The following is a 25,506-nucleotide window of genomic DNA, read 5'->3' on the forward strand; positions in this document are numbered from 1 at the left end:
GATTTTAAGTACATTTCCATCTCTTGGTCTTTTTATTGGGTTATTCTCGGTTTTGTTGTTTTGTGCAGAGTCATGTAGCATATCATCATCCTTTGATTTCTCTGATGAATCGTTCTGGGCACTGTTTATTCCTTGACTGAAGTTCTTTGGTAATCTCTGGGTCAGTTTCGTGGAGGTGTTGAGGCAGGGTTCTCGTTTGGGAAGTAAGTGTCTTTGTTATTTACCTTTGGAATTTTTGTCGTGTCTGTGCGAATTGCTTCATGAATGGCGGTTGCCAGTATGGCCGTTCCTTCTCGGTTCAAATGCACTCCATTCCAATGTAGATGCTGTCTCTTAAAAGCCTTAGTATTATCTATGAATTTGATCCTTAACTGTTCAGACATGAACTTAAGTGCTTCATTTGTTTGATCGACGAATCTCTCATTAAAATCTTCACTATATGGTATAGAGCACACATACCATTCTGTCTTTGGATTTAGTTTTTTATTTGCTTCTATGGTGTACTATAAGGGTCGCATGACGTGATTAGGTGTCCTAGCTCCCAAGATGTTGTTTGATCCCACACTCAGGTTCGCCTATTCAGGCAGTGTTGTTTGTCTTCTAAGGAATCGACTAATGTCCTGTATTCTTCCATTTGGAATGACCTCAACCTCAGACATGTTATCATCCTCCTCCTTCATTGCCATTCTCAGATCTTCCAATAATGAGTCCCCTATCACTAGTGTGCTAGTTACCTTTTTTAGATATGGTTTTGGTTTGGTACTGCAGGCCTCCATGATGCTGTCCTGGACCTCAACTCTCTCGCTTGTCAGTGGCTCTGATGTGCTCTCTGTTGTTGTAGAAGATCCTTTGATCTGGACAGGGTGTACCTCAACATTTGTACTCTCGGAGTCTTCATTCAAGATTGCTGTAGCATCCGCTGTCCCCTTCTTACCGGGCAGCAGGGCTCTGGATGGATACCTTGCGAGAATTCACGAATTATATTTTCCATGCTGTAAATTACACTTGTCTTTCTCGCTATAATATCTGACAGACGATTATTGTTTGTCTGTAGCATTTTTATCTCTTTTTTCAAGTCCTCTATATCGTCATGTAAGACTTTAATTATGTCATCATAGCTGTTAGAGCTTCGGCGCATTTCGGGTTTTGTGCTATGGTATGTCAAGTCAGTGTTTTGAGGTGTTTTGTTAGACAATGTGTAATTAAATTGCGATTTGTCATTTGTGTCAGATTTAGGCAAATCATTGTCATTTGATTTATTTGGGAGTATTGAGATATGGGAAGCTTCAGTATTTATACGTGTCTTATATTCCTCACACATCCAGGCTAGGTCAGAACTTTTACCTGCTTTCATTTCGTCATATTTTTTGTCGGTTATGTTTACACATTTGGTGTGATACCACATACCATTTATTATCATTGCAGTCACATGTTACGGTGTGGTCGCTGTTCTCAACTGGTATCTGACAAACACCACATAGAGACTGGATATTGTCATTATAGGAATAGCCTTTTTTAATTGTTTTTTCCCATTTTGGCTAAGCACGTATATAATATGTTGTCTTACAGGGAGAATAATGGGAATTTGGTAGCGTGAATTTGTCAGAGTCGATAATCAAGACTTAAAGGTTATAACAGTGCAGGCAATTTGTCACGTATCACAGTCAGATATCATAAAGTTGGGACTTGATTAAGTTAGAACACAAAGCAAAAAACGATCCTATGATCCCAATAATTACGAAGCGAAAAATATAAATTTGGTGAAGTGAGTTTGTCAGAATATTTAATTGGAACGTAGAGGTTACATCAGTCAGAAAACAAAAAAAATTCTATCACAGTCAAATATCACATTTTTGAACTAGGAGAAAAAAAATATATTCAAAATGACACAGTCAGTGATTAAAGTTCCAGAATAACGGGATTAACTTGCAAATATTAATTCTATTCAAGTCACTAGTTCGTTCGACACTAGTTGTAAAGATCTTCAAGTATTGGAGAACACCAGTAAATAACACCAGTAGTAGTCTAACCTATTTTGGATCAATCTCAAGTTTATTCATTATAATATTACCCAAAGTCTATCCAATAAAATAGGAATTAATCTATTTTTCTATTTACGAGTTGAAAAATAATATGCATACACTGATATGTTCAGGCAGAATACTGCAAATTCTATTCTTTGGAGAGCTGCATGACACAATTCATCAATTAGTTTCTTGAAAGAAAAAAGGAGAAAGTTATCAATGTATGTTATACTTTTTAATTTTGATATAAAAGATTGATTATATTTGAGTTGTAATGATATTTTTATTAGATAAAACAAAACTTCTTCTTGGTGGTTTCGAACCTCCATGATGCAATTCTCAAACTCATGAATAGTATTTGTTAGAGTTTGGCTTTTTTTGGCAATTTGGCATTTAAATTCCCTCACAAACGGAGTAGCAGGCGCATGGTGGAGCTTAACTTAGCTTTTCGATAGCTTATCAGCGCGACCACAAACCCAAATTGCTTACCTATTTTTAAATGTTTCCAGGTAAAAGTTGACATTTAGCAATTCAGAAGTTCATCTCTTTCATTCTCACTAAGTGACTGGAATTATCACTTTATGAATCCAACAGCATTTGGAATTCGTCCAGTGCAATGAAATAAGGCAGTGAATAATTTTCTTTTTAATTCTGGAATCACTGATGAAATGCAGCTATGGGGCATTACTAATATTATTATCTACTCAACGCATTATAACTGATAAGTTACTATAAAATATAGAATCTTTCCCAATTCATACATTTCCACCAGAGTGAAGAACTTTACGCCATTCGTCCATAATTGCAAACGCATTAGTTTTGGTTTCCATCTTTCAAGAGAAACAAATCGTTGTCTAGAAATATACAAAAGCAAAACTTGCATTTTCTTTTTAACTTCATCATTAGCTACTAATTTATGGTGTAAGTAATCTGTGCACAGTATTACTTTTTGTGCTCTTACTGCATATTGAATTCTCATTTATTTATTATATTGAATTTTATATGAGTTTTTTGATTTAATGGGAAGGTAACCTGTTCAATTATATAATGCCTATTCAAAATTTATTCGTTTTTAAAGTTTTAAAATTGTTTTATTTGAAAATCGGAAAATCTTTATTACAATATGAGAAGCGTTAACCAGCTACTGTGTAGGTCACCAAAGGTAAACATGGACATTTTTAGGTACTCTTTTATGTACTTAGGATCTTATATTTACTACAAATTGCCAATTGAATTGAGAAGGTGTGATTCCTGTATTATCTTTTGTGAGAGAGCAAAGAGCCGATTATTTACAGTGAACGACGTATGGATGGTTGAAAATGTTGTTAGATAATGGTACATGTTGAGCTAGCATTGTTCAATGGCACCATTCACATGAAAATATTATTATTCAATTAAATCATTATTCCACTAAGGCATGTACGGTATTATATTAATTACCGTTCATTAATTATTACACTTTTATGCATTTTATTTATCCCAGTTTTTGGTTTTCTGGGCTGTTTCAATTTTTTGTTTTTCGGTTTTTTTTTATCTCATGCGCTACAGGCAGTAGTTTCTGTAATGTTTTAGCAATCTTAATTACCTAGACTAGACTCACAGCTTTTTATTTCTACTTTTTTCATACTAGTTTATCTTTATCATTTATTATTGAAGTTGATAATGTTTTTACCTTGTTAATTTTATACTTCGATTATCTGATCACACTACTGGATACGTGATCAGTATAATTTCCAAGATTCTATTTAATTTCTACTTTTGTAATTTGAGGAGGAAATAAATTTATTTATCCATATCCATTCAATCAATTTGACAATCCGCTCAATTTTTTATAGTTTTTCACGTTTGAAATAATAAATCAAATGAACATGAGAACTGTAGAAATCTAACGTATTGCAATTATGTAAAACACATTGTTGCAAATGACATTTTTTCTTGTCACTAAAAATGCTGAGCTTAGTAGCCAGCTACTATTAAGTATGCCTTGCTATTTAGATGTATTAGCTTATATTAGCATAGCATCAACAATAGAACATCTGGTCTATTTTTGGATATCCGAAAAGCTTTCGACACAGTTGAACACAGTTCAATAGGCTACATGCTGCTGGTGTCCGTGGTGTTACCAATATGTGGTTCAAATCATACTTGGTGGATCAAAAACAATACGTTTCTATTTCTGGTTGTGATAGTGAGCTGACAACAGTTGAATATGGCGTGCCACAAGGATCCGTTTTGGGCACTATATTATTTTTAGTTTACATGAATGTTTGTTTTCCCACACATTTTTTGGATCAATCACATATTATGCCGATGACACAGCCCTAGCGTATTTTGCCAAAAATGTAGATGAACTGCATGCAATGATGCAGCTGAATTTGTTTGATTTGCAATCCTGGTTCAACTGTAACAAACTAGCACTAAATGCGAGCAAGACTTCGTTTATAAACTTTTCACTATTATCACCATTTAGTTTCACTGATCCTGTCAGGTATCATCAGGTTGGTTGCAGATCTGTGAGTTGTGACTGTGAGGTAATTGAACAATCTGACTCTATTAAATAGCTTGGGTTAATATTGGATCAAAGTCAAAATTGGGACTATATGTGAATAGAGTAAAGGGGTACCTCTTATACTTGGTAAGGACTTTCTATCAATTGCGACAATTCCTCCCCTTAAATATTCTTCGTGTAATGTATCTCTCTTTTTTCAATAGTAGGCTGGAATACGGAATTTCATGTTATTCATCTACCTTCATGTCTCATTTTAAAAATCTTATAGTCCTACAAAAGTCGATTGTTAGAATAATGTTTGGTGCTGATAGACGAGCGCATTCTTTCCCAATATTCAGGTTTTTTGGAATTCTTCCTTTCAGATACATGTACGTACTAAAAGTGTTATCTTTGTTTTATAAAATAAGTGGGGATAGGAATCAAACGGGAAATCTTAAACAAAATCAGCAGATAACTAGGTAAACTACTAGGATGCTACTCAGACTCCTCAATCCAAACAGCACTACCTTCCAGAGATGTTTTCTATTTCTTGGACCTAAATTCTTAATATTCTTCCAGATGACATCTCAAGAAATTTGCCATTAGAAGTAGAACACTTATTCAGAGTAGTGAGCTGACAAACACATGGTGCTAATATGAATCTAATCCATTATTAAATATGAATTTCATGTAAAGTTTAAAGTTTGAAGTTTTTTATCATGTAAAGTTTAATCTTTGCTTTGAGCTTTGATCTACAAACATTGTTTTCTTTATCACTGTTGTGTCTCATTATTTTTTCCCCATTTTCATGAATTATGTTGATGAAAAAATTATATTGGTGATTCTTCCTCCAATGTTTTTGCAGTTTGAGCTACACATTTATAATATAAGTATATTTAAAGAGAGGAAATGCTTCAATCAATCAATAAAATTATTTGATGATGCTGATTGAATGTGTGTATGCTTTTTTCTTCTCCTATATCTCTTCCCTGTTAAACCTCAACTCCTGTTCATGGACAAGGGCTTTATGGAACACTGTGAGCAGTAATATTGTACTTACATTATTATTTTTTATCAAATTATACATCTTATATCATCATAATTATACTAAGTTACTTATGTTTTATATTTTTTCGTGGAATATTTTGATTTTGTATTTTGCTGCTTTTCAATGTAGCATACTATGATTATTTGATGTGTATTCACCAATGTGAATAATAAAATTTGATTTGATTAATTCAGAAATGGTAGAATCAGTTCTGCTTTGAGTGAATATTATTTATACATCTCTTTTAGTGCCACTTTGGATGCAAGACCAATGATTCCTCTAATTGCTGTACCCTACAAAACATGTAATCTAGGAAGTAGCAGTTCTATGCTTCAAGTGTGCATGTTCTGATATTATCCTATGTTTCCAGGTCTCATCCAACCCTGGCTCTCCACTCACTGTTAAGGAGGAGCAAACACACTTGAATGGTGAAGGAGATGATCAAGAAAACGAAAGGACTGTAAGCAAAGGTTAGTTGATTTCCAGGCAATGTCTATTGACAAAAAAAGGAATTTGTGATAATTGAGAGGATTGGGATTCACCCAATTAATGGATATAATTCTTAATGGGAGATCATTAGCTCTTAAAGATACTGTGTGATTTTAGAAAAATTGCAAAGAACTATCCAGAAGAAGAGGTGTTGGAAAACGTGTGGAGCTAGAAAAGGATAGAGCTATCAGCTTTGCCTGATCACAGTCAAGGATAGCAAATCAATGTTAATCAGGTACGGTACTGACTTCAAGAATCTCATTAAAGACCATTCTTTGCGATGCTCTGAACCACCTGCCACCTTCAGATAACTGTTTTTCCACCTTCCTGAACATTGATGGAGGAATACGTTTTTCTAGTTGGAGGAGCAGTAGGAAACGTATGGTTCGAGTGAGATTCCCGACATGCGTTTTGTATGTTATTGTTGTAAATGTGATTTTGTTATTAACACTTAATTCATTAAAAGTATACAATATTGAACAAGATAAAAATCAATTACAACATCATCTTTAAACATCTCTCAGTTTGTTGCCAAAACAGTCACCTTGACAACCGTGATCACATGATAAGTATCCATGTAGGGCTAGCCTACATCACTATCCCCCCTTAGGGATGTTTTTGGTCTCCAATATCCAGATTTTCTTATTTAGTAGACGATTAATGTGTACAGCCTTTGGTTTGGTTCTTTATTCAGGTTTCTTAATTCTGTACACAATTATCCTCTTCACAATGTAGTACGGGCCTTCCCTTGCTCTTTCTAATTTTGAGCAAACATTTTTTTAAATTGCCAAATTCAATTCTTGCGAATAATAAGCAATTTGGATTCTTTGGATTTCTAATAGAACTTAAACAATTGGATATTGATCCGCAACCTTGTGGGCTTCATTGCGTCCCCACCAATGATGTCTCAAACCTTTGAATCGAACAATACTCTGCTCAGTCATACCTCAGGACAGACACACTCCCTCCCTGCCAGATAGCAATGCTTCTGCAATTCCGGAAAGCCGTGCTTCTTCCCTGCCAGACCTCCATGTCTGCAGTACTAAACAACCCACGCTTCATCCCTGCCAGACAGTCATGCTTCTGCAGTTCCGGACAGCTGAGGAGTCCCATTCGAGCTAGTGACACCCTCACTTGCCCCTGATTTTCTCACTTATGCATACCCTAATGCAAGTGTTAACCTGCACACCCCAGGCCCACACCTAGTTACCTGTACCCACACCTTATGTGTGTGTGACTTCCTTGATGTAACAAACAATGTTGCTTCCGACGGTCTGTTGCTTTCAGCTATTCATCTCTGATACTCTAGGTCGAGAGATAGATATACCCTTCTTATCTTGGCATTGTCATTGAATAACTTTTTAATATTTAAAACCATTTCACAATCAGTCAGATCATTCTCAATTTATCTATTTGCTCAAAATCATTCTTCATTAATTAGACAAAGAAATTCAAATTCATAAAATATTGTTTTAAAATCAGTCAAACCAGGTTATAAGAACATTGACTCTAATCGTCTATATCTCTTGTAAGTCTCTTCACGTGATCAGATTCCCTTGTGAGTAAATTAGTACCTCATAACTTGTGGCACACTAAAAATGTTATACATATATCTCAGGACCAACCTAAAAGACTCATCAAAGTCTAGAGCAAACCAATAGGCATGATTCTTCTAAAAGTCATTCATCATCTTTTCTTTTTCCCTATCAACAGTAACATAAACAATCTCAAACGGTTTGAAAATTTTCCTCGATTTCCTGTTGCAAGTTTTGTCTCATATTAGATATAAATTCTAGCATACCTTTTTTTTTGATTAAATTTACCCACTCGTTGAGCGCTTCCATTTCCATTTTTAATCTTGCTCGCATTTTCATGCAAAACTTTTTTTAGTGTGACAAATTTTTAACACAATTTTTTTAAGGATTCAATCTCACTTCCGAAACCAATGTTGTAAATATGCTTTTGTAATTAACACTTTATTCATTTAAAGATAAAGAATTTTTCATTAATTAAGAACATTCAACATAAAACTTTTGTTATCTTTTTATAAACGGTTCGTTGCCAAAACAGTCACCTTGATAACCGTGCTTACATGATATACGTATCCATGTAGTGCTAGCCTACTAAATTATTAAAGAATTTTTTAAAGGTTTCGTTTGTGTATTATAGATTTATTCTACATCTTTCTATGTAAAATATTAAATATTCTAAAAGTTCTGTAAAAAAATAGTTTGTGTCTATTGTACATCTAACATAGTAAATCTGCTTCAAACCTTAAAGGAACTTGTTTTTTCGGGACCAAGTTTCGCGTATTTCATCACATATATCGAAAATTACTTTAGTCTGGGGTCTGGGTTCTATTTAATTATTCAGTTCATTTCACATAAAGTACGCTAAATTGTACATCTCAATTAACAGCCAACAGATACCCATAGGGCTCCATTTCGGCAGGGGAACTGAAATTTAAACAAAATCTTCCACCCTGTGTAACTTGGCAACCAAGCATTTTCGGACCTATGTTAATTAGAACTTTTTTACTTTTGATGAGAGGAATCATGCCCTGACTTATGGGCACCTTTTTTCAGAACACTCTGTATAATCAGAATAATATAACTTTCTGTGTTGTGAAGGTGATGTGGTTGATATCCACATTCAATTAAAACAACTTGCTATTGTTAAAACTACTGATATATCAAAACAATTTTGAGAAACCAGTTCTAGTCATTATAGACTAGGTATCACATTATTAATCTCTAGTAAACTGTTGCCGTGCTACCAATTTTTCCTAAATCGGTTGGATAGTATTTCACACCTATTAACCTAAGGATAGTTGTCGGCTCCAATGTAATAGATTCTTGATAAACTATGAATGGATCTATCGCCTATGAATGAGAAATCCAGTTTTCAGAGCAAATGAACTTATAATCTTCAGAAGAATTTTGGCAATATACTACACAAATACACAAAGAACAATATCTTACAAGCCTAAGCATCTAAAGTCACTATGAGCTAAGTACTTATCCAGTTTATATAGTTGAAAAACAGTGGCTATTGGCTTGTATACACAATAAACAATATACAGACAAAATAGAACACTATAAACTGTTTAAAACTCAATTTAAAACATTAATAAATTCACTTAAACAGAAAAATATTCAGAGAGCACAAATTACAACACACATAGCCAGCCATAAGTTTCAGAGAGAAGAAGGAACAGGAAAAGCCTATCTACCAGGAACAGAGCAAAGCTTCTTCAGTGTCGATGTTACGGACACGTCACCAAAAAAATTATAAATTACAAGTTTAGAATTCACATTTTATATTTGTTCTCAATAAAACTTTATTTTGAAACTATTATTTTAAATTTTTATATATCATCTCTATTTAAATAAACCATTTATCTATTAATTCTGTCAACTCAGCCTCGGTGACACCATGGAACAATGCAACACAATCATTTACGATAAATTCTCAGTCAAAAAGTTGTCCGTAATCGATGACTCTGATATTTACTATAAAGTTTTATAGATCTCGAATTGAAGATTCGATTCCAATCGAGAAAAAATGTAATATTACAAATACCCCCCTCTTGACATAAAAAATTTTACTGTTTGAAAATTTAAAGGAAAAAATTACATTGACCCTAATGGAAAATTTTGAATTGTAAATTCGAGAACAGTAACAATTTTTTCTATAAAAACATTACATGTCAACTATAATTGAAAATTATTATAAAAATTCATCAATAGCATTTGTTATATATTTCCAAACAATATTTCAAAGTATCAAAATTACTTTTGATTTAGCTTTATAATTTAAAGGAAAATATCTCAACAGAAAGTTTAATATGTAAAGAATAGTTTTTTTTGAAATTGTACATAAATTTAATAGATAGAAAATTTAATTTTCTATTGCATAAAAAAAAATTAGTATGTTGAATAAAAAATTTATTATTATTATTTTTTTAAATGAATTGATGAATTGTTACATTTAATTTTCACATATAATTTCAATAAATCAAAAAATGTTCATTTCTTTCACTATTGACGCGGTTGATTTTATCGATGCACATTTTGGAAAACAGTCCGTTAAGGCACTCAGTATGATTTTCAGTTAAGTGTGTGTGATGATATTGAATCATCATATGACTAGTGTTTTTCTTCTTATGTTTCTGTTATCAGATGTTGAACTATTTATTCTAATTTTGAATCTGTTATGAATTCATTACTGATCAATAAAGCCTAGAATGCAGAGGTTTTTCATTACAATTTATTGATCAGTAATCAAAAATCATCAAATCAATTCATCTTATCAAATACGAGTCAATCAATTTCTATTCTCTATTTCACAATTTCTATTCAACAACAAATGTATAATCTTCAAATCTTTTCTGGAAACGAAAACTGAAAATTCGCGTTACGATGGACAAATTTTTGAAACCAGACAAGTTTGATGGTGATCGGAATTCTCCAACAGCTCTACAAGAATGGAACTTCTGGCTAAAGACTTTTGAGAATTTCATCGCATTTTTTGACGAAGAAGACATCGATGATGAAAGTAAGTTGCAGTTGCTTACCAACTTTCTATCTTATTCTGTTTATCAAACAATTGCCGACAAAAATTCATATACTTCGGCTATTGACGCACTAAAATCTGCATATGTAAAACCAATAAATGAAATATTCGCTAGACATAAATTGGCAACTAGAAAACAGTCTTCAGATGAGACAATTGACCAATATAACCAAGCTTTACAACAACTGAGTAAGAATTGTGGGTTTGCAGATGTTGATTCTGAAACTCATAGGAAAACATACATTCGTGATTCATTTATCCGGGGCCTCAGCTCTCATCAGATAAGACTGAGACTTTTGGAGTTTGACAAGCTAACTCTTGATGAAGCTATTGAAAAAGCACGTGCCTTGGAATCTGCCAGAAATTAATCAGCTTCTTACTCTTCTGAAAAAACTCTCAATGCCACTTCAAATAATTCTTCAGAAAATTCATGTAAATAAACAAATTTGTCAGCTGTAAAAACTGGAAGCTCAAGTTTTCAAAAATGTTATTTTTGTGGTCGTCAGCGACATAAAACACGTCAGCAGTGCCCTGCACTAAATGACTCATGCGAAAAATGCCAGAAAATAGGTCATTGGAAAAATGTTTGCAAATCTACTAAAACTTCTTCATCTTCGGCGCTTATTGCAGCCTCTACTGTTCTTGAAAATGCTACAGTACAAGCTCAGGTAAACAACATTCCTACTTCTGCTTTGATAGATACAGGAAGCTCTGAGACATTTATTTCACACTGTTTTGCTAAAAAATGTGGACTTGAAATGTACCCTACAACTGGTGCAGTGTCCATGGCTTCAACATCACTAAGAAAGAACATTTCCTTTTATTGTGTAGCTCATTTAAAATTTTCAGGTCAACATTACCCCAAAACAAAATTCAGTGTATTGCCTGATTTGTGTGCTAATGTTATTGTAGGACATGACTTACTTAATCAACACTCTGAACTTAGAGTTTCATTTGGAGGAACTAAACCCCCATTGACTATCAATTATCTGGCTCCAGCAAAGATAGAACCTCCACCACTTTTTGAGTTTTTAACTAAAGACATTAAACCTATAATTACTAAATCCCGAAAGCATTCTCTTGAAGACACTAGTTTCATGGAGAAAGAAATTGAGAAACTGCTAGCTGATGGAATTATTGAAGAAAGCAGGTCTCCCTGGAGAGCTCAAGCATTTGTAGTGAAGAACGAAAATCACAAAAAGCGAATGGTAATAGACTATTCTCAAACTATTAACCGATACACACATCTTGACGCATATCCCCTCCCTAGTCTTGAAGATATTGTTTCTAAGGTCTCAAAAAACTCTGTATTCACCACTATTGACTTGAAAAGCGCTTACCACCAGGTACCCCTACGAGAAAAAGATCGACCTTTCACTGCATTTGAGGCATGTGGCCGTTTGTATCAATTTCGAAGGCTTGCTTTTGGTCTGACAGATGGTGTACCCACTTTTCAGCGAGTCATTGATAATGTTATTAATAATGAAAAACTTGAAAAAACGTATGCATACCTGGATGATGTGACAATATGTAGTAAGAATCAGAAGGAACATGATTTGAATCTCAAAAAATTCTTAGATGCAGTACAAAAATATAATTTTACAATCAATACAGAAAAAAGCAAATATTCACTTACTTCAATAAGCTTGCTTGGCTATAAAATTGAAAATGGGACAATTTTTCCTGACCCTGAACGTCTGGAACCATTGCTCAATCTTCCACCCCCAGATAATAGAAAGGCTCTTGAGCGAACAATTGGAATGTTTGCACACTATTCCAAATGGATATCCAATTATTCAGATAAAGCTAAACAGCTTCTTACAGCAAAGACCTTTCCTTTGACTTCTGAAGCTATAGCTGACTTCAATCAACTCAAAACTGAGATTTCTAAGGCAGTAGTTAGTACAATTGACGACTTTGAACCTTTTGTGGTTGAAACAGATGCATCTGATTTTTCAATTTCAGCTGTCCTATCACAGTGTGGACGTCCAGTAGCATTCTTTTCTCAGAAGCTGAATGATAGTGAGCGTAAACATTCATCCATTGAAAAAGAGACTTTTGCTATTGTGTGTGCTCTTAAAAAGTGGAGACATTTCTTACTTGGAAGATTCTTCAAAATTATCACTGACCAGCGCTCTGTATCATTCATGTTTGATATGACTCATCAAAATAAAATAAAAAATGAAAAAATACAACGATGGCAATTGGAGATGTCATGCTACAATTACGAAATAATTTACAGACCAGGAAAGGACAACCAAGTAGCAGATGCACTTTCCAGAGTGTGTAATGCAACTCAAACCGATAAATTACACTCCCTACACTGTGACTTGTGTCACCCTGGAGTGACCAGAATGATTCATTGGGTAAGAACTCATAATTTACCCTATTCAGTTGAGGATGTCAGAAAAATGACTTCTTCATGTCAAACATGTAATGCCATAAAACCTCAATTTTTCAAGAAATTGAAATCTACTCTCATAAAGGCGACACATCCATTTGAAAGATTAAGCATGGACTTCAAGGGTCCTCTTCCATCAAAAACTAAAAACAAATATTTGTTGACAATTATTGATGAGTACTCTAGGTTTCCGTTTGCATACCCTTGTCCGAATATGAATTCATCAACTGTAATTCAGTGCCTTGTGAACTTGTTTACCACATTTGGTTTACCTTCTTATGTACATACTGACAATGGAACCTCTTTCAAATCCAGAGAGCTGCAGGAATTCCTTCATAATCGAGGAGTAGCCACTTCCATGTCATCACCTTATAACGCACCAGGAAATGGCCAAATCGAATGAGAAAATGGTACAATTTGGCGCACAGTGTCTTACATTGAAGCATAGAAATTTGGATGTATCTGATTGGGAATCTGTGCTCCCAGATTCTCTACATTCTATTCGATCCCTATTGTGCACGGCTACTAATGAGACGCCACATGATAGGATGTTCCGACCCTATAGACAATCATCTAATGGTATAGCACTTCCAACCTGGCTTGCCCCTTCAAACAAAGTCCTAATGAAAGTACCTATACGAAGAAGTAAATTCGATCCATTGGTCGAGGAGGTGGATATTCTTCAAATCAACCCACAATATGCCAAGGTACGGCTTAGTGATGGAAGAGAGACAACTGTATCATTGAAAAACCTTGCCCCTCGAGGAGAAGAGAGCATTCAAGAAGATAACGATAACAATCAAGATGATACAAATGCAGGATCAAGCCTTAGTGATCACGCAGAGCCTGAGAACAATCAAGAAAATTATCATGAAAATCAAGATGAAACAAATACAGGATTCCCCCTCAGTGATGAAGAAGAGCCTCCTGATGGCACCCTGCGAAGATCTTATAGAGAGCGCAAAATGCCTTCTTATTTGAAAGACTATTCATTGAATTCCTAAAGACGGGAAGAATGTGATGATATTGAATCATCATATGACTAGTGTTTTTCTTCTTATGTTTCTGTTATCAGATGTTGAACTATTCATTCTAATTTTGAATCTGTTATGAATTCATTACTGATCAATAAAGCCTAGAATGCAGAGGTTTTTCATTACAGTGTGACTCCAGTGTGATGACGTTAGTGTTGGGCTGATCCGAATACTTGTAGTGTTGGGCTGATCTGGATGCACGTAGTGTTGGGCTGATACTTGCAGTCGACTGATGCATATCAAACACGATACAGGTGACATCTCAGTTAGCATTGCCTCATGCTTGTAGTAGACGGCTGCATACCAAACTCGATACAGGTGACATCTCAATTAGCATTGCCTCATGCTTGTAGTAGACGGCTGCATACCAAACTCGATACAGAGTCACGTAAATTTTGTTTCATATTTGTAATTATACAATGTACATTTCAGGCTTGAAATGACAATGTAATTTGTTTTTCGGAAAAGAGATAGACGCTGCATACAGGATTAATTTAGGTGAGGATTAATTTAGGTAAGGTTTGGTTTTTTGATATTTTCAGCTTTCAAGGTTTAGAGTTCTGCATACAGGAATAATTTAGGAGAGGATTTTTGAATCAATTCTTTCATGATACTGTGACTGTTATTCTGAATTCAAAGTTGCGAACGTGAACATGGATGGCAATTACCTCCAGGTAATGTAGTAGTGTTGAAGTTTGAGATACAAGGTCAGCAATAAGCGTTGGCGTTGTCATTGGCGTATGCTTTGGTGTCGGCATTGGCATCAGCATTGGCGCAGGCATTGGCATCGGCGTAGATATTGGCATTGGCATCAGCATTGGTGCAGGCATTGGCATCGGCGTAGATATTGGCATCAGCATTGGCGCAGGCATTGGCATAGTTATTGGTGTAGATATTGACATCAGAGCAGATATTGGCGTAGTTATTGGTGTATATATTAGTGTAGATATTGGCGTAGTTATTGGCATTGGTATTGGTGTAGGCATCAGCGTAGATATTGGTGTAGTTATTGACATCAGAGCAGATATTGGCGTAGTTATTGGTGTAGATATTAGTGTAGATATTGGCGTTGATATTGGCGTTGACATTGACATCAGAGCAGATATTGGCGTAGTTATTGGTGTAGATATTAGTGTAGGCATCAGCGTAGATATTGGTGTAGATATTGGCGTAGTTATTAGTGTAGGCATCAGCGTAGATATTGGTGTAGATATTGACATCAGAGCAGATATTGGCGTAGTTATTGGTGTAGATATTAGTGTAGATAGTGGCGTAGTTATTGGTGTTGTTATTCAATTGATGAGTCACACTAGTTCGAAAATCACCCAAATGTTCTTAACACTCTTCATGGCGTTCACTTGTTGTTGATTTCGAGGTTCACGTGATAATTATTTCAATGTTAATGTCTGTGCTGTACCTGTTATCTTAAAATGCTTATAAACTAAAAAGAAAATTTTGATTAGGCTATCAATACAATCTAATACACATGAAAATTATTTCTAAGTATATAATCAATATAAAATTGAAATTTGTTAACATCTTATTATACAGTCAGCAATACATAAATTGTGAAATATGGAGATATCAATTACAAATTTCAATAGAAAAAAAATCATTTCATTTCCATCTATTCATTGTTCAAATATTTTATAAAGAGCAAATTATTCAATATTATTAATCATCGTTTGTTGGATACTACAGTTTATTTCGACTTTTCAATGTTCTAAACACAAACTACATTTCATGACAAAACTTTACTATCAATCATTAAACAAGAAATCATTCAAAACATCAATAATATTTTGCTTCAAAGGCAATCAATATTCATAAGTAATCTGCATCTATGGCAATCAACATTATTAATTATTATTTTTCATCTATGGCAATCAACATAAGTAATCAACACAAAAAATATTATCTCATTACTGCCTCTCTAAGTCATAACCTTCTGGTCATTTCTTCTTTAGGCAATAATGGTTTTCCATCTCAAAAAACAATCACATACCAGCAAAATTCTAATCAACAAACCCCACTAAAAATTCTACATACACTCAAGCATCCATTTCAAACGATAATCAATCATATCAAAATTTATAGAACAAACAGTTTTGAAAAATTTAGAAAAAGACATCAATTACAAAAACATTAGAGAAATTTTAACCTTTAACTCATTTCAATTGATAATATGACAAGACGTTTTTATTCAATGAAAACATTATTATTCAAGTTAACTTTCATTAATACATCTCATATATATGGCTACACAGTTCATTAATACTTTCAAATTTTAAAGTTTATTTATTATAACAAGAGAATTTATACATAAGAATAGATTTCAGCATGTTCTAAATTGAACCATTTATTTTTTAAATAATTTCAGAATTTGAAAACTGTATAATAAGTACAAACATTTCAAGATTACAATACAAAGATGATCAAGATGGATAATGGGTAAATAAGTTCCCTAAAAAATACAAACAAGAGAAAAAGAAAATTGGGTAAATAAATTTCCTAAATAATACAAAGAAGAGAAAGATTAATTAGAGCCTATCCTACATGTCAGTACTGAACTTTCATAAGGAAGTATATTTAATAAAATATACTACTATGGAATTTTGTAAATTCCAAGTATGACTCTAATTTGTTATAATTGTGAGCTATCACTCCCACAAAAACAACTGGTGAAGGAAAAAATATGTTGACTATTGTGACTGGGTGGAGAGTTCCTAGATGTCTGTAAGGCAATGTGATAGCAGACTCTAGTATCGGACCACAAAAACAAAAGTATGCAAAAGTTTTTACAAACATTTGATGTTGCAGTCTTAAAGTTTTTATATCGCAAACAAGTAGGTCAGATAATCGAGTCCAGCCATATGTGGTTCACGCCCACACCTTTAAAAGAATCACACCTACTTGTCTACCAAAAATCCAAAGTATTGGACAGCAAAAAAAAAAAAAATAAAATGCAAAATGGGTTAAAAGCCCAGAAGAAAACTATAACCTAATTACATATGGCTTATGGCACAATATGCAATGAAAGATGAGAACATGGGACATAAATTGCTCTGAAAAACCTAATTACCTAATATGATACCTGAAAAAAAATAGACATGATTAAAATATGTAATACATGATGAAAAAATATACCGCAATCAAACAATTATTTACACTACAATGGATAGATTTTAGAAAAGTTAAGTTTTATCAACAATTTAAAGATTAGGAAAATAAGCTACTATTTTAACTTCCAAAATTATTTCAGAAAAATACAAATTTAAATGACTATGGACAAGATTGGTTAAGATATGCATCATAGAAGAATTTTACTGAACATTACACAAAGACAGGAAAGAATCGAAATTTGAAAAGATTAAGGGCCAAGAAAAATAGGCTACAGGAAAGAAAAAAGATACAATTATGGACTCTTACCATACGTAGTATTTACGGTCATTGCTATTCTGAATCCCGGCATGACACAGGATTCCTAATCATTGTGTGCTGGGGAATACCCTTTCATCATGTGATTCACTGTCATCATCTTGTAAATAAGCAACTTGAAACAACCTTTGAATACTAACACATCAATGGTGACTTTGTGCTTTGTTTTCTTCAAGAACATGATTTTATTCATGGGTTCATTTGTTTTAACAAAGCCATTTTGCTCACAAAAGTCATGTTCACTAGATAATGCTTTGCATACACCTTTTCAATTTTCAGTTGAAGGTTGAATTCATCAACTTGATTCAAAGCAAGATTCATTTTATCTCTTTCCTGTATAGGGCTACTTGTAATATAAATATAAAGAAAATAATTAAAAATCTCAGTACCCTTTTTTAAAAAATATATTTTATCACGACATGTTTCGGTCAATTATGCCATTTTCAAGTGATCACTAAAAGGGTACTGAGATTTTTAATTATTTTCTTTATATTTAAGATTCATTTTGTTTACATTGTTCCTAACCTCTACAGAAACCTGTCTCATGTAATCATTCAATTGTTTATAGTTTTCCTAACCTTCAATGTAGCAATATTACTTTCATGATAGTTGACTTTCAGTGAAGACAACTCCCTACCTACTTCTTTACTCAATTCTACTATCTCATTAGGGTTGACTTTTTCAACAACAGTAACTAGGCCTACATTGTCAGAAACTTGAATGAGTTGATCTTGTATCTTAACACTACTATTATCATGCTTCAATTTGCTTTCATCTTTATGATTTTTAATCAATGTCTCATGTGCATCTTTCAATAGAAGGTTTATACTAACCTGCTCTAGTCTAATGCTAGTACATTCTTGCTTCATATCATCAAACCTATCACTTTGATCTTGTTTCAAATTATCAATCTTAGCATTTAGCTCATCAAACCTAGCATTTTGCTTATTAAACCTAGCATTTTGATTTTTAAACATTTGGTCTAACTTAGCATTTTGCTTATCAAACAGTTGTGTTAAGGCAGCTATTAACTCATCATCATTTTTAATATTTTTCATATTGTATGCCATTTTGCTAGTCTGCACAGATAATATATTCATTAGGACTTGATCTCTCTTGAACCGATTTCCCACTCAGCAGTATACCATTCATAACCTATCAAGATATCTATCCTACTAATAATTTTTCATAACCAGGGATTTCATGGTGTACCATTTGGGACATATTTATTTTGTAATTCGGTCCCACCACAGGGGTAACATTTGCCGTGCTACCAATTTTTCCTAAATCGGTTGGATAGCATTTCACACCTATTAACCTAAGGATAGTTGTTGGCTCCAATGTAATAGATTCTTGATAAACTATGAATGGATCTATCGCCTATGAATGAGAAATCCAATTTTCAGAGCAAATGAACTTATAATCTTCAGAAGAATTTTGGCAATATACCACACAAATACACAAAGAACAATATCTTACAAGCCTAAGCATCTAAAGTCACTACGAGCTAAGTACTTATCCAGTTTATATAGTTGAAAAACAGTGGCTATTGGCTTGTATACACAATAAACAATATACAGACAAAATAGAACACTATAAACTGTTTAAAACTCAATTTAAAACATTAATAAATTCACTTAAACAGAAAAATATTCAGAGAGCACAAATTACATCACACATAGCCAGCCATAAGTTTCAGAGAGAAGAAGGAACAGGAAAAGCCTAGCTACCAGGAACAGAGCAAAGCTTCTTCAGTGTCGATGTTACGGACACGTCACCAAAAAAATTATAAATTACAAGTTTAGAATTCACATTTTATATTTGTTCTCAATAAAACTTTATTTTGAAACTATTATTTTAAATTTTTATATATCATCTCTATTTAAATAAACCATTTATCTATTAATTCTGTCAACTCAGCCTCGGTGACACCATGGAACAATGCAACACAATCATTTACGATAAATTCTCAGTCAAAAAGTTGTCCGTAATCGATGACTCTGATATTTACTATAAAGTTTTATAGATCTCGAATTGAAGATTCGATTCCAATCGAGAAAAAATGTAATATTACACTGTTTACTACATGGTGTTACCAACCAAAACTAGTACATCAAAATCATTTAAATAAATCAGTGGTAGCCTACATCAAAATCATTTGAATAAATCAGTAGTTGTAGCAGTTGAGTTATAGAAGTAAATGTTCTTAGAAATGTCTTGGTATCTCACTTTATATCACTGACTATTGATTGTGCTTTACACCCTTCTCCATACCTCAAAGGCTACAGTTGATGTTGGGTCATGTTTCAGAGCCAACCTTGCCTACTGCTTATGTCAGACTGGTCCGCTTGGAAGAACTGGATAGTAATGCAAGAAGACAATACCAGAACCAGAGCTCAGATCAAGAATTTGTAAGTGAGACAATAGCTTTGTAAATCTAGTGCATGAGCCACAAATGGCGACCACATGCTCTCCTAAAATTGAAAAATTTATTGTAGATTTCTGTTATTTGTTGTAACACGTGCTCTGAACATATTGTATTGTAAGAATATGGACGCTCGAAGAGCTAGAATAATAAAAAGAACCGTTTCGCGAAACTATTGAGAATACAGTTAAATAGCCTAACTAGCCAGACGACAGTGGTATTCTTTTCAAAATAGTTTGAAACAGAATCAATTCTTTCATAGAAACTTGCTAACAATATTCCTAACGATATTCACAGACACGTTCACAATAGAAACCACATGGCCCACTGTGTTTTGTCTTAACCCTTGTATATAGCTATAGCATAAGTTGATGGCAGGTAAATGTAGATTGCGTATAGCAATATAGATATATAGTAAGGAGAGAAGTAAAATATAGATATTATGTAGTTTACAATGTAACCACGTGGTTAGCATATGAATATTATTGAAGCAATTATTTGAATAAACATGATATGAGTAGATGTCTTTATAAATTAGGTCATGAAGTAGGTTAGGCTATGTATAAATTATTCAAAAAATATATGTTGTACAATGAATTATAATGTATTAATTATTATAAGCTAAGTGAGCTAGTTGAATCCGAATTCTTATGCTAAAGGTAAATTTGTAAATAGAATTAGGTATGTTTAATTGAAACATGTTGACAATTATTATAGTTATACAATGAGTATAAGAGACCTGCTCAATTAATAAGTATCTTATTCATTTGATTTATTCAATTCAATTGTAATGATATACTGTATTATACTGTATGAAATTGTGTTTTGTTCTTCATTTAATGTATATATTATTATTGAAGTATTTTCCATATGAGATTTATAAGATTGATTACTGTATTAATCAAATTCGATGAGTATGTATTCAATTGTCAGTATCCACACAGTGAGTGAAGTTATATAGTACAGTGTATTTTATCAATTCATAGTAATTGATTGGCGCCGGGCAAAATTCCGTATAGAGTGAGGGAGTTCGAAACCCACTCTAAACTAAAGACCGACAGTGGGAAAGAGTTCAAAATGTCGCCGCAACTAGGGGCCAGATTCTAAGTTAATCTGCTGAAGTGTATCAAGTGAAAGTGCATAATAGTGAATTGGTATAATATAATCACCTCCATTTGTATGAAATTCTTATTGAGTGTGCTACAGAAGTGTGATATTATTAGTATTGCCAGGTAGGAAAGTTATCCGTTCAGATTCTTCAAATTCTCAGTGTTCAACCTATTCACTTAATTACTTTTTCAGTCAATTTTTGAGTTCGAAATTTGGTGCGCTCAACTATGTAGATTTTTATATAGGTTATAGGAAAGATGATATTATTTATTCTCATTCAATATTACTTTGGGAGTAGGTTTATGCCAAAAGAGTGTTATTTGGGTTAAATCAATCATTCAGTATGTTATTTTTGTGAATATAATTTTGAGGTATATTAGTACAACTGGGTAGGTACAGAAATAGAGAATAGGAAGCCCTGAGTATAGTATAATTTGTATCTTTTGTATATTTATCCAGTCAAGCATCATAGAAAGTTAAATTTTAATTATTTATTTGTGGGTGTAGTTCATTAAACATTATTTAATTTTTCTGTATGAACATTGTTTGGGTCATGTATGCGCTTCGTGATAGGTAGGATTAGTAGTAGGTTCGAAGTATAGGTTACCTATGTCAGGATATTTTCTTAGAAATAGGGTTGTGAACACACTTCCATCAGACACAATGGCAACAAATGAGAGCACCACAACAAATTTCGAAAGCAGTGAGGGAAGCACAGACAACACCATCGAGACCAGTGAAAGTCAGGAGCAATATTCACCGAAGATGTTACCGAATCCTGACGTATTGAATCAACCTGGTGACTCTCACAACGACCAAGAACAAATTCCGAGTGAAAAAAGGAGTAAAGTGGGACCATCAGGGAACGAGACAAGATTTTCAACTTATTGACAAGTATGAGAGAAGATATGGATACCAGTTTCGAAGAAAGCCGGACAGGTATGAGCAAGTAATTTGAAGAAAACAGGACAGAAACTAGTAAGAAATTGGAAGAAAACAGTAAGAAATTGGAAGAGAATAAGAAAGAAATGAACGAAAAGTTAAGTAGCAATGTAGAACAGCTGGAGAGAAGATTTGAGAAGAAAATGGAGGAAAAAACTAAAGAGATTTGTGGTGAGATAGCAATGAAAATAACAGCAGTTGAGAAAACGTCGAGAGAATAGATACGAGACTTTCAACAGAGGTCGCATCGGTGAGAAAGGAGCTATCAGAGAAATCAGGTGGAATGGATAATGCAGCCTTTAAAAGATTTGAGGAGCAGCTTTCAGAATTTTACAGAGAGAAGGAGAGGATGAAAACGGAATTCGAGAAGGCCAGGACACAACTTGTACTTCTTCACTTCGTATAGAGTGAGGGAGTTCGAAACCCACTCTAAACAAAAGACTGTCAGTGGGAAAGAGTTGATGCATAAATATTACAGAGAAACGTATTCAGCCTATTTTAGTCTTAATACTTAAGTCTTAGTCTTAATACATGCGATAAGTAAGCATGAATGATGTTGGATCATGGGAACTTGTTCATTTAAAATACATTGGATGCAAAACCAGGAAGAGATCTCACGTTCTAAACAAAGAACAAATTGCATTCACCTCATACAGTTTAATGTTATATGTACAATATGTTCATGTATTTACTGATTTCAATTAATGCTATACTTATAATATCTACTATACTCATATAACTATACTCATAATATCTACTGAAAAAATAAATATCCAGATATTAAAAATAAAATTAGCTTATCAGTTGTATGAATAAAAACGTCCATTGGATAGATTTGGTAAGAAATTTTTATAATAATATTATAAAGATACCACTGTGGGAAATATTATTATGATGATAATAGGATGTCTGCAAAAAATGTAGCAGTTAAAAGTAGATTGACCTCTCAGTACACTCATCACTTATTTTGTAAATTAATTTTCAAGATGAGTAAATTGGTTTTTACCAGAACCTCTTGATTTTTTAAGGTTTTGAATCATGAGAACAGCATTCAAAAACGTATCTATTCAATGAAGACATACATCATAAAATTTCTTAACGGTCTTGTTTGAGTGGATATGTTTTTTCAGACAGTACTTAATTTACTGCTCAACTTAGAACTTTTTAGAGTGTGCCTCCTTTATGTTTATAATATTATTTGTCAGTTTTTATCCTATTATAAAATGTTTTTAGCAAATAAATATAATATGTGCAAATGCTATGTTTAATTCCATTAAATTCAACTGCAGCATACTTGACCTGATTAATGCCTCCTACACACTTCCAGACCAGACCTCAGACCAGACAAGCATGAAGTAGAATACTTTAATATGAATATTACTATTTGAGTTCACTATTTAAATTGGCTAGAACATTTATATGAAATCTATACTTATAAAATTCTTGTCTGACTCACTGACTTACTCACTCACTCACTTCCACTGACTTACTTTCTGAAAAACTACTGGGTGGATTGCAAGAAAACTTGAAGTATAGCTTTCTTATAGATCCTAGGTGCCTACTAAGAAATCTTTTGGCGATATTTCAACTCTAAGTATGGTTTTTAAGGGTTTGAAGTTCGTTTTTTAGCATATATATTCTTATTTTTCCAATCTCTTAAATATAACATTTCAAATGTCCATACTATAAATGTTAGTAGAACTATAATCTAGAACTATATCTATAGTAGAACTATATCTAGAGAGAGTACCTTTTCGTAACTACTGTTACGGTTGAATTTGGCAACTAAATTAGTTTTTGATTCTGTCAGGTTGGCCTAAGTTGAGAATGGTTTATGAACAAGATTTGAGTTCTGTCACTTCATTAGGTAGAAGCTAAAGAACTTGAAATACATTTATTGTGCAAAAACTTGATTGGGAACTGCTGCTTCGATTGGAGTCAATCTTGAGGGTATAGATAATTTTTATTAATTCTCAATGTTTCATGAAACAAAATTTTATGACGGGAGTTGCTTTTATCAATTTGTAATTTCTCGGGTAGCTTAGATATTAATGAACTGTTTTTACCAATGGGTAGACGTGGTTAAAGAAAGCTAATTTTTACTCTATGAAAATTTGTTGTATTTAAACATTTTCTCTACCAAATTTTTACATCAATTTTGACTCTACTCTGGCTGCCTAGCCTAATACAAAAAAAAAACATTGAAAGAGATTTGGAATGGTACAAACAAACAAGAAAAAAACCTATCGTTATGCAAAGAAAGTTCGATCGCCCCTTGTCATTTGAGTAGAATTAATTTTGGGACTTACCCATAATGAAGACGTTGAAGAAATCCATTAGATGATGATTTGGGTGATCCACACTCCCGAAAAGAATTTGTGTCTGAGCGCGCTCCGTTCGCTTCAACGGTTAAAAGAAGAGTGCACGGAAAGAATGCAATTTTTGTCTCAGGTCCGACTCTTCCTAGGCCTACACGTGGAAAACTAGACTACGGCAGGGGGGGAAGAAGAGCCGGAAACTGTTGATGGGACGAGTGGATGGAAACTATCTTTCCCAGGCTGGGATGCAAGCTAGGCAGTTCCCAACCCTGAGAAAGATCCTCACCTCGTCCATCGGTTGAAAAAATTCAAGCTTTCCGTAGCCTATGCTAGGCAGCCAGCAAATGAAATATTACGTTCTAATTTTCACAAATTTCAATAATACTATTTTCAATTGCTTCCATTACAAATTGATCCGATTCTATCAATACTACTTGTGTTTGTTTATTCGACAGATCTCGGAAAATGCTTCAACAATTTCGATTAAATTTGGATTATTCAGTATGATATATATGGAGGATCTTTTTGAAACTTCAGAAGTGTCCGTGGCAGAATCTGTGTATAAAGAATGAGGAAATTCGGTCAAATTTTACTTGGGAAAACAAAAGGGTTGTTTATTGAAACCACCAAATAGCTTTTGTTGCTTTCCCAAATGTTGAAATATCTTTTCTACTATCTTCTATCTTTATCTTAATTATCTTTTCTTCTATATTTTATAGAAGTAACGCGCTTTTCCCCTGAATCAATCATCCCCAAAAATTGATTGTTTCACCAAAGGAAATAGAAGGTAGCTTTCGATAAAAATAATGGAGAATATGCATGACTTGATGATTTCCACTTCAAACTGTCAGTAGCATGCTATCAATAGCATCAATGATCCACATTCAAACAATGCTGAAACATTGATGTGAAATGTAGCCTGCTATAATTTATTCACATTAGATCAGATGAAAAACATTTATTAATGATCATACCTGTTTCAATATTATTTATGGCATTTTTACTTTCCTTGCCCTATTACCATTGGTAAGGAAAGTATTGCTTTCCAAAAAAAATTAGGGTACCCCAATTTATTTACGTTTTAAGGTCCCCTGAGTCCAAGAAAGTGGTTTTTGGGTATTGATCTGTGTGTGTGTGTGTGTGTGTGTGTGTGTGTGTGTGTGTGTGTGTGTGTGTGTGTGTGTGTGTGTGTGTGTGTGTGTGTGTGTGTGTGT

At 33.5% G+C, this 25,506-nt stretch overlaps 2 protein-coding genes across 2 annotated transcripts in view; one reads left to right on the plus strand and one right to left on the minus strand.

Moving 5' to 3' along the window:
- Positions 1-24,821, minus strand: part of LOC111064108 (gastrula zinc finger protein XlCGF57.1-like) — an 85,916-nt gene extending 61,095 nt beyond the window's left edge. The window contains exon 1 of the mRNA XM_039437777.1: positions 24,284-24,821. The gene's annotated coding sequence lies outside the window, so the exon portion shown is untranslated. The remainder of the gene's footprint in view (positions 1-24,283) is intronic.
- Positions 1-25,506, plus strand: part of LOC111064105 (nucleoplasmin-like protein ANO39) — a 37,833-nt gene that overhangs the window by 9,710 nt on the left and 2,617 nt on the right. Inside the window, exons 3-4 of the mRNA XM_022351778.2 lie at positions 5,931-6,030; positions 19,808-19,908. Of these exons, the coding sequence (XP_022207470.2) occupies positions 5,931-6,030; positions 19,808-19,908 (201 nt within the window). The remainder of the gene's footprint in view (positions 1-5,930; positions 6,031-19,807; positions 19,909-25,506) is intronic.

The sequence above is a fragment of the Nilaparvata lugens genome, chromosome 11, assembly GCF_014356525.2.
Source record: "Nilaparvata lugens isolate BPH chromosome 11, ASM1435652v1, whole genome shotgun sequence".
Lineage (NCBI taxonomy): Eukaryota > Metazoa > Arthropoda > Insecta > Hemiptera > Delphacidae > Nilaparvata > Nilaparvata lugens.